General features: G+C 28.8%; 1 protein-coding gene across 1 annotated transcript; it reads left to right on the top strand.

Moving 5' to 3' along the window:
• Positions 1-225: 225 nt before the first annotated feature.
• Positions 226-3,557, top strand: LOC129877825 (CRIB domain-containing protein RIC10). The gene is made up of 5 exons (XM_055953364.1): positions 226-591; positions 843-931; positions 1,105-1,202; positions 2,110-2,194; positions 3,157-3,557. The coding sequence occupies exons 1-5, from the start codon at positions 461-463 to the stop codon at positions 3,345-3,347; spliced, it is 594 nt and encodes a 197-aa protein (XP_055809339.1). The 5' UTR covers positions 226-460; the 3' UTR covers positions 3,348-3,557.
• The last annotated feature ends 7,201 nt before the right edge of the window (positions 3,558-10,758 follow it).

Raw genomic sequence — 10,758 nt, 5'->3', positions numbered from 1 at the left:
TTTAATAAAAAATATATAACGCTCTAAATCATAAAATTAAAGGATATATTAGCCCATTTTTCCATTAAAAAAATGACATGTGGAGTGTCAAAAAAGTCAAAAGTGTGATTAAAAAAAGCAATACTATATAAAATTTATGGAGAGGAATATTTCTAAAACATTAGTTCTTTATTTAAATATTCTCTGTCATTATACATGTTCTTTGTAAAGTTTACCTCTCAACCTTTCTTTTTTAGTGGTTGGCCACATCTCTATTTCTCACATTCTTTTTTTTTTCCTTTTCTTTATTATCTCTTTCTTCCTCCCCGGAATATCTATACAAAACTATCCATTCAAAATTAGAAAAAGAAGAAGAAAATAACACCATTTGTTTTCTTTCAACTCTCACATTTTGTTTATTTATTTTTGATGGATCAACTAGCTTGATTTTACCCCTAATTTGTTTTTATTTTTTTCATGAATGCTTATCACATTTATATATCAAAATTATTTGGAAGAAGGTAATGGAAAATGCAAGGCCAAGGGAAGGAGAATTAGCTTTCTTTTTTCCTTTCACATCTTTTTGCATGGTATCACCGTCGCTCTAATAAGGTATTACACTCTTATTGAGAGACAGATTCATAATTTAATTTTTAGAATTTCTATATATAATATATTTATGGTTTAAATAAAACATTATTGGTTAGGCTAGGGAATGATTGAAACTTTTTTTTTCTAGATTTTTGAAAATTGTATAATTTTTATAATATGTTCTATTTGTTTGCCTTTTTGGTTAGGCTAGGGAATGATTTGTTGACATAATGTGGTGCTTACCTATTTGCTTTGTTTAATTATGATCACAGGTTTTTTGGCTTGGGTTTTATAGTTTCTTCCATGGGAAACAAGATGAAGGGGATCATCAAAGGATTCAAATATATGTTTAATAATTTTGGTAATGCCTAAAGATTTTATGTTTTTGAGGTTTATGTTATTTGGATTTTTAAAAATATTGTCGAATATGTATTGGATAATTTAAAAGTACACAATAATTCAACACATACTTAATAATATTTTTAAAAAATTCGAACAGACGCTAACGATGAAAATTGACTTGTGATTAAGCAGCCGTGAAGGAGAGGGAGTTGGAGATTGGATGTCCGACTGATGTTAAACATGTGGCACATATTGGTTGGGATGGCCAATCTGGCAATGCACCAAGTTGGGTATGTTCTAATTTTCCCATCATGTTAATTTGGTCCACAAATATGCATCTTACCCTAGGCAATTTCATCATTTTGTACTAAACTTTTGTCAAGTGTAAAAATTATTAATCTTTTATATAGTTTTAGATAATTTTTATATCATGAACTAATTTTTGAAATTAAGTTAATTTCAGTATATGTAGAATTTACTAAATATGTTAGTAGAGATAGACTCGTCCTTATTTATGATTTAGCCAATGTTAGACTTTTTTTGTCAAAGCTTTAGGTGACCATCATTGGACATGCAGGTAAGAGTGGAGCTACAGTCCTACTTATGAATTTGGCAAATTTTGATTGTTTTTGTAAAAATTCTGCATAATTATATTTATGTTTAGAAATTTACTTAAAATGTATAATAATTTTATTCAGAACTCGATAAATTATATTTTTTTAAAATTCAAAACTCATATACTAAAATTTTAAATTCGCCTTTGCGCTTCATAGGCAGGGGTGGATTTATAGCATTATTTATGGTGCTAGCAAATTAAGTATTTTATGTTCATATTTTCTAAAATTGATCTAATATTTTTTGCCGACACCCATGGTTTAAAAGGACTAAATGGTATACTTGGTTGAATGTTGAGTTATTTATCAAGAAGATTAGGAATCAATTTCCACTTAATACTTCTTTTCTCCTCTTTTTTTTGTGGTATGCCCATGTTATAGAAATCCTAGATTCGCCTCTGGACGGAGGTGTTAAGTGTCACTTGAGTGAATGAAAAGTTTTTTCTTTGTATAATCTTAAAAAATATTATATTCACATCCCTGGAGCTAATTTTTACGGTTGAATTAGCCTGATGTTCATTTTTTTAACAAGCTTTTCCCATGGCCTAACAATTTGTTGTTTGGTTTTGGTTGTGCAATTTAGATGAATCAATTCAAGAAAGGGCCTGATTTTGCAGCAGCTTCTATTGGTAATTCTGGTTCTTCCTTATCTCCCTGGACTTCTCAAGGTAATCATTGCTTTTAACAGAACAATTATTGATCAAAATGTGCCTTAAAAAAACTAAGACAAAATTAAAGGTTAAACAGAGAATTTGATGTGTTGTCTTCAATCACATGTGTAGTGTCCTAATCAGACAATGTCTACTAGGGTTTCCTCACTGGTCTAGATGTTGATTGAAAACTAATAAGCTTGTCCTATTTTATGTTTGTATTATTGTTAGGATAAATATATGATTCCATGAGTGACATTTTTTCTTTTTAGTCAGTTTCAGAAAAAATGTTATTCATCCACTATCCCAAAATAAATGTTATTATAGCGAAAAAAAATTGTTCTAAAATAAGTGTCATCTTAAGAATTTAAAGACAAAAAATAATAGTGTTCAATTTTCCGAAGACATTTAGTAATAGGGATAATTTATTAACTACCTATTGTATTTATTGATTTCTTAATGGACGTTATTTTTGTTAAGATGACACTTATTTTGAGATAAAGGGGGTATATTTCTATATTTAGTAACAATATTTAACTTTAAAGTATTTATTTTATCTTTAATGAAATGATTTATGGTCACACCAATATCTATAATTTATTTTATATCACAAATTTCAAAAATAATTCTTAAATTATGTATCCAATTAAATAATATCCATATAAATTAAGACGGAAAAGATATATGTTATTTTTCTCTAAAGTTTTCATTGCTCTAAGATACTTCGCCTCAAGACAGGGGAATGATTTTGGCTCATCCTTCACGAGATGTCTAAATAGGCCATAGAAAGGGACAATTTCTATAGTCTATTTGTCTAAAAAACAAATTATTGGTTGGTAGTATAATATGACCTTTTAACATAAATAGTTACATGCAATTATTTTTCAAATGACTTGATAGTATAATTTCTTTTTTATGCTATTAGTATCCTAAAGTTAAAATTCATTTATTTTGCATTGATTATTTGTTTGAAATTAAAGGAGTTGGAGAGTCAAATGGAACGCAATCAACATCTGAGATAAACAAGGACGGACCGACAAATAAGGAGGCTAATGTTAAGAAACAGAGGAGGAGGAAGTCAACAAAATCTAGTTCATCATCAAGAGCAGCCAAATCAAAGGCTAAATATGTAGAAGGACAATCCAAACAAAGAAATATAGAAGTGGCTTAATGTTAAAACCAAAAAAAAAATGGATTTTCATTCTTCTATCGAAGATTTTTGAACTCTGAAAAGGCATTGTAAATTGTCTTAGAAGGAATACATTGTAAATGTGAGTGAGAAATACAGAAGAAAAAGGGGCTACAGATGTGAAACAAAAATGTAGAATCTAAATTCTAAATGGACAAACATGCTTTTGGGAAAATTTCAATTCATCACTTTTTTATATTAAATTTCATTTCCTCTTATTTTGATTAGGATGAGGAAATGATATATTGTAGATTTGTAGAGTTGCATCATTTAGTTGTGCTACTTATTGTGCTATTTCTAATAATTTCAAAATAAGAAAAATTACGTGGGAAATTTACTTTAAGATTAAAATTACCACTAATACTTGTATTAATACTTATCTAGTAATATGAATACCGAATTATTACCAATTATATTTACAGAATTTATCTAGCGGAAACAATGTATTTTTTTAATATATATAAATAGTACAATAACAACCCAGTGAAATTTCACAATGTGGAGTCTGGAGAGGGAAAGTGTACGCAGATCTTACTCCTATCAAGGTAGGACGACTGTTTTCGAGAGACTCTCAGCTCAATAGAAGCATAAAAGCATTAAATAGTAAATTATATATATATATATATATAGTAAATACCAAAAAAGTCTCATCAAATTTTAAAATATGCAATACAAAAAATCACATTAGACATTAAAAAATAGCAAAAATTACACCTTCAAAAGTTGAACCGGAGTTTTGAAATTACACCCTCTATTCTTTTAGTTTAGGATAGATTCGTCCCATAGTTCTTTGTCATATAAATTAAAAGGGTGCCATTTTATAAATTAGATTAAAATGTAAGATAAAATTTGACCATTTATATAGAGTCTCTCACACTGAGAAGCTGGCCAAAAAGCAGAGATTACAACTTCAAAGCTCAAACTTAATTTTTCACTTGCCGTAAATGTAAATCGTTTCAAGTGAATAATATATCAAAAAAATCAAAGAATAGAGAGGAGCTTATATCTAAAAGTTGGGACCGTTAAGATGAGATTTGAGCTGGATGACTCTTGAAGAGCTTCGAAGCTCGAATTTTAAAATTTAACCTATCGTAAACATAAATTATTTCGAATGAGTAATATATCAAAAGAATCAAAACATCGAAAAACGCTTATATCTAAAATTTGTGACTATTTAGCAGAGATTTGAGCTGGTTGAAATTGAATTTTTTTTACCTCATTGAGTAAGATGAATCGTTGTATTTATACATAGTATAAATATTATATAACTGAGTATATGAATGTATATACATCTCTTATACAGAATTATACATTATATATAATCAATTATACATTGTTTATATAATATAGATACATTACATATACATATGGTCATTTAACTAATAAGTCATCGGTGACCATCTAAAGTTGTTCACATATTTTGACCTGAACATCTTAACTAAGACTTGTACCTATTGAACACATGTACTATTCAAACATGTACCTATTAAATACTTTTTGATGGCAGGGCAGTATAAGGGTAATACACATTTAGAGAGCGCGTGAAGCCAAAAAAATAATTTACAAACCAATCAAAAAATGACATGTCAACATTTAAAAAGTCAAAACTTAAACATAAAAATAAATAAAAAAAAAAAATCCCCAGCAGCCTTCTTCTTCCCCAATTCACAGCAACCTGTTCTTCCCCAATTCCATACCATCCAAATACTTTGCATTTCCTCACCGGCAAATTCCTTCTCACTGTCACTCGCCACATCCCTTTTCTATATATATGTGTGTGTAATGAAATTAAAAATAGACTTTTTTTCTTTTCACATTTTATTTTTTTAATAATTTTTTTCAATTCATATGCCAAATGTCATCATTTAATTTGTCGCTTTGCCATGTCACCGCGAGTGAATTATACTCATTTTACATTTTTAGTTGATTATCAAAAAAATGTTTAAATGGTTCAAATTTAAAGTGGTAGAGGTATTCAATAGGTACAAGTCTTAATTGAGGTGTTCAAATGAAATATGCGGACAACTTTAAGTGGCCGTAGATGACTTAAGCCATTTTTTTTGCTCTGTGGTACAATTATGTAAGATACCCATTAAATAAAGGAAAAATTACTTGATTGAGTGTTTTTTAAAAATTAATTACTGATTTTAGCGATATTTTTTATTTATTACCATTTATAGCAATATATAGCAATATTATGATAAATCTACATTTGTATTAAAAGTGAATTATGCATACAATATAAATGTATTATAAGTGTTTTAAAATATATATTATGTTTGTGTAGTAAGAAACTAACATAATGTATTATAAGTCTATTAAAATATGTAATAAATGTATTATTCAACTATAAAACTTGTATTATATATATTTTATAAATAATTCTCTGCAATATGTATTAAAACTGTATTATAAATGTATTATAAATGTTCAGTGAAATTATTTTTTTATTGCTATAAATGGTAAATATTCTCTTAATATTGTATATTTATGTAAGTTTCCCTTAAATAAAGGCTAGGTTTGTTCGGCTTAGCGGGCTAAACCCATATTAATAGCTCTAGTTACCTAATAACTTAGAGAAAAAATTACGTAGCAACACAAAAATGTGGTATGTATTTTCTGTACATCACTGTAGTTTGAAAGAACGGAAAAGGGCCTAAAATACCTTTGAATTATTGGAAATGGTACAAAAATACCCCTCATCCATCTATTGGACCTAAAATGTCTTTGACATCCACCTTTAGGTCCAAAAATGATATTTTTCTTTAACGAAAAAGGGCATTTAAGGCTCAATAGATGGATGAGGGCATATTTGTACTATTTTCAATAGTTCTAAGACATTTTAGGCCCTTTTAACAGAATTTTAATTAAATAATTTGAATAATTTTTTAAACACGTGGCGGCCATCTATTGGTTATAATTTAATTATTTAAAATTAATTATAAATTAAAATTTATTTAACAGAATTTTAATTAAATAATTTGAATATTTTTTTAAAAAGTGTGGCGGCCATCTATTTTTATAATTTAATTATTTAAAATTAATTATAAATTAAAATTTATTTAACAGAATTTTAATTAAATATTTTTTTAAAATACGTGGCGGCCATCTATTGTTAGAATTTAATTATTTAAAATTAATTATAAATCAAACGTTATTTAACAAAATTTTAATTAAATAATTTCAACAATTTTTTAAACACATGGCGATCATCTATTGGTTACAATTTAATTATTTAAAATTAATTATAAATCAAATTTAATATAATTTTAATTACGAAAAAAGGCCTAAAATATCCTCGAACTATTGAAAATGTTACAAAAATGCCTCTCATCCATCTACTGAGCCTAAAATACTCTTTTTTGTTAAGGAAAATTTCATTTTTGGACCTAAAAGTGGATATCAAGGACATTTTAGGCCCAATACAAAGACGAAGAACATTTTTGTACCATTTTCAATAATTCAAAGACATTTTAGACCCTTTTCCGTTGAAAGAATTATAATTTGTAACTATAATTTGAATTTTATAGCGATTTTCTCTCTCATCTCTTCCTCTCTCCCTCTATCCCTCACATCTCTCCTCTTTGCTCTTTCCTCTTACTGCCCTTTCTCTCACCTCCTTCTTTTTCTTCCAATACAAATAGTAATAGTCAATTATACAAATACAAATATTAATAGTCAATGAATACAAATACAAATGATAACTATCAACTACATATATTTTTTTCAGTGATACAAAATATAAATATACATGGAAACAAATGAATACAAATACCCACAAGGCAAAAAAATACAAATATAAACACACAAGGCAACAAATACAAATACACATGCAACAAATGAATGTTCTCTTTTACTGATATACAAAATACAAACACACATGGAAACATATGCATACAAATATACATGCATACAAATACAATCGGTTACAAAATATAACATTGATACAATTGTATTCGTTGATACAAATTATATTTCGTTATTACACTTGAAATTGATACAATATTGATACAATTGTATTCGCTGATACAATTGTATTAGTGATAAATTATACCGCTAATACAATTGTATTTATTGATACATATACATACTATTTACATATATATAATTATCCAAGAGATATACAAATCCAATTCGCTTCTCTCCTCTCCTCTCTCTACCCCCTATCTCACTCTCCTCTCTCCTTCCTCTCCCAATTTCGCTCGACTCTCTCCTCATTCTAACATGTAGTTACGAATCGTAATTAGAGAAATATTAATTAAGGAGCCTGATTATGTTTCTAGTATTAGTTATTTTTAAATTTCCTCAAAACTCATAAAGAAAACATATCTGCTATGGAAAACCGAATACATTGCATAATCAAATTAATGCATCTGCCTAAACTACTTATATTATCTTGTATCATGTTAAATTTATTTCTAAGTAGTAATTACTTCAAATAAATCATTAACACAACAGAGTTATTATTAGCTCAATAAAGCTTCTCAAAGTAGCTTATCATTGGAAAAGTTGATATATGGCCACTCACAAAAAATAATTACAATTGTTAGCTATATATACAGTAAATATGTATATTATATGTATATATACAATAATATACAAAAATAAGTATATATTTTTCCGCTACCTCTTTTGTAGACGGCTACAAAAGTAAAAAGAAAAAATTACAATCCAATACATTCAAGTGATCTCGTTTACACAATGTATATATTGTGTATACTTATCCTAAATATACACACACTATATTTACAATAGATATACCTATACATAACTTGTATGTATGTTGTGTATATATACCTGGGTCATTTTTGTACATATTTTGTAAACTAATTATCTGAACGATATATATCGGTAAGTATTCCATATAAAAATTCCTTAAATAAGTTGTTTTAGTTCTTAGATTTATAATTTATTTGCATCAACGCTGTTGTTGCCCCCTCATCCTGCTAATTCATTCATTAATTTCCTTTAAAAATTCATTTTTAGTTTGTGGGTGTAGCACCCCCCCAAAAAAAATTCTACACCAAGACCCCAACCATTCTTCACATGCGTATAGGATGGAACTCGATGACTTGTAGTTGTATATATGAGTTAGGATGAATTCCTAAGTATTTGAAGTGTATTAGATATGTTTTAGGGTCATAACGGATCTCTAACACCAAGCCAAGTCCAAAGAATTTCCATCTGCTAAATTTTCGTATGAGTTCAAAATAGGATCAACTTCAAACGCCCATATCTCCTATTATATAATGAATTAGGCATTCCATGACATATAAAATTAAAGGTCTTTGAATCTTGTTTCCAACGCCACCAAGATTGCATTATTTGGAGTTCGGAGTAAAAAGTTATATCCTCTTAACCATAAGGGTGCGCGCCAAGTCCGCGTCGCGAACTTGGACAATCTTGGCTCAAATGTTAATTTCGGAAAAAAATAAACTGTGGGGGAACAAGTCCGTGTCGCGTTCCTACTCCTAGTTAGTTCAAAATTTAGAGAAAATTTTCAATTTCAAGTAAGGCCAACTTGGACAATTCTCTGAACATATATAGACGAATTTGGACACGTTTTGGGTCATTTTTGGAGTCTTTTGCCTCCCCAAAACCCTAAACTTCATCCTCTTCTCTCTCAAATCATCTCCAACATATTTTCTCTCAAACTAAAGGATTCAAGCTCCCCATTTAGGACGTAACATCAAGATTTCTTCAAGTTCTACTCGAAGGTATGTGGGTTTTCATCCATGGATTCTTCCACCCATGGAGCCCAAATATTTTCTCAACTTAGTATTTCAATTTTAAATGATGAAATTTTATGGAATTTTACATGATGGTTCCAAATGCATAGAGTATGGTATATTTTAAGTTTATTTACTCCTATATATATATATATATATATATATATATATATATATATATATATATATATATATATATATATGTATGTATATATATATATATATATATATATATGTATGTATATATATATATATGTATGTATAGTGACTCTCAATTTCAAGTGATGAGTTTTCTTATGTGTTTTCATACAACGATTCCAAATATATAGATTCTTGAATATTTGAAGTTTATTACCTATATTTACATGAAATGGATGGTTTATCAAGGTTCTTATATGAAGGTTTGAAAGGTAGTTTTAAAGTGCATATGGTGGATTGTTTTTAAGATGTTTGATTTGATGCATTTATATCACTCTCGTGCATATAATTATTCTTTAAATGTAATTGAAGGTCTTTATGAAATGAACCCACCTAATTTCCTATGATAAAGTAAAGTTGAAACGAAGTTTGACTCCAATGAATGTTATGAAGTAAAGGCTTATGAAGGGGAGTCTTTATGAAATGATTAATTGACGAAAGGGCTTCTTAGCCAAAGTAAGGTTTCAATGTGAAAGAACAATTCTCACATTGAATCAAATGAAATGTTTAAGGTTATGATATGACATGTATGACATCCTTATAGGCCGTCAATGCTTTTGATCATTTTTTCAAAAAGGAAGGTCCGATTAGCATGGTACCCCGAATACCATCACTGATTGTAGTCCTAATTTTCTTATAAATCAAGGTTCATTAGTAGAACGGTAAATAGGGCATGACAGCCATGATGATATTATAAATCAAAGGTTTTAATAAGTTATTCTACTGAATGTGATGTTTGAATTCTCAAGCTATATGATATGACTATTTTGAAGTATTATACTATTCCGTGAGATTTGACTTAGCACCGAATGTAGCATGTAGATGGGGACTCGACCGAAGGGGTCCTTAAGTAAAGTCTCAACAAGAGCCCTTGTAGGCTAGGCCTTTGTAGCCACCAAATATTAAATAAATGAATGTAAACTGAACGGAGTTCTACCCGACAAGTAGTCTTCCCGTGCCAACGTAGGGTGTTATGTTGGATTCCATGTAATAGCTCGCATGGTCTTAAATGTCGGTTATAGTCATATTCCCTCATATGTATGATTTAAATGTTAGCTACTTGATTACTCATGCATGCATTCACTCAGGTATTTTACATTATGAATGTCTTAATGTTTTTTTTATCATGTTGCATACTCACATACTTAGTACATTCAAAGTACTAACGCATACTTTTGCCTATATGATATCATCATGTAGAGACTAGTGCTCCTCCTCAATCTCCTCCACGTGGCTAGCTCGGATTAGCTTGAAGATTTCTTGTGGTGAGTTCCCATGTTTCGGGAACAACATCCCTTTTATTCTAGCTTATGTTATGTAGAACATTAAAACTTCTATTAAGATATTTCTTGACACTTATTTTGAGGGTGAGCTAGGGACATGTCTTAGTCCCCCTAAGTCTATTAGTAGAGGTATGTTTAGACACAAATGAAAAATATTTTGAAGTTGTTAAGGAATCTTGTTCT

Source organism: Solanum dulcamara, chromosome 12 (genome assembly GCF_947179165.1).
Source record: "Solanum dulcamara chromosome 12, daSolDulc1.2, whole genome shotgun sequence".
NCBI classification, from domain to species: Eukaryota; Viridiplantae; Streptophyta; class Magnoliopsida; order Solanales; family Solanaceae; genus Solanum; species Solanum dulcamara.
This window is presented reverse-complemented; position numbering and strand designations above follow the sequence as displayed.

Coding starts and splice junctions, on each gene's coding strand:
- LOC129877825 (XM_055953364.1), top strand. CDS start 461: ATGCTTATCACATTTATATATCAAAATTATTTGGAAGAAGGTAATGGA. Junction 932..1,104: donor ATATATGTTTAATAATTTTG/GTAATGCCTAAA, acceptor GTGATTAAGCAG/CCGTGAAGGAGAGGGAGTTG. Junction 2,195..3,156: donor ATCTCCCTGGACTTCTCAAG/GTAATCATTGCT, acceptor TTGAAATTAAAG/GAGTTGGAGAGTCAAATGGA.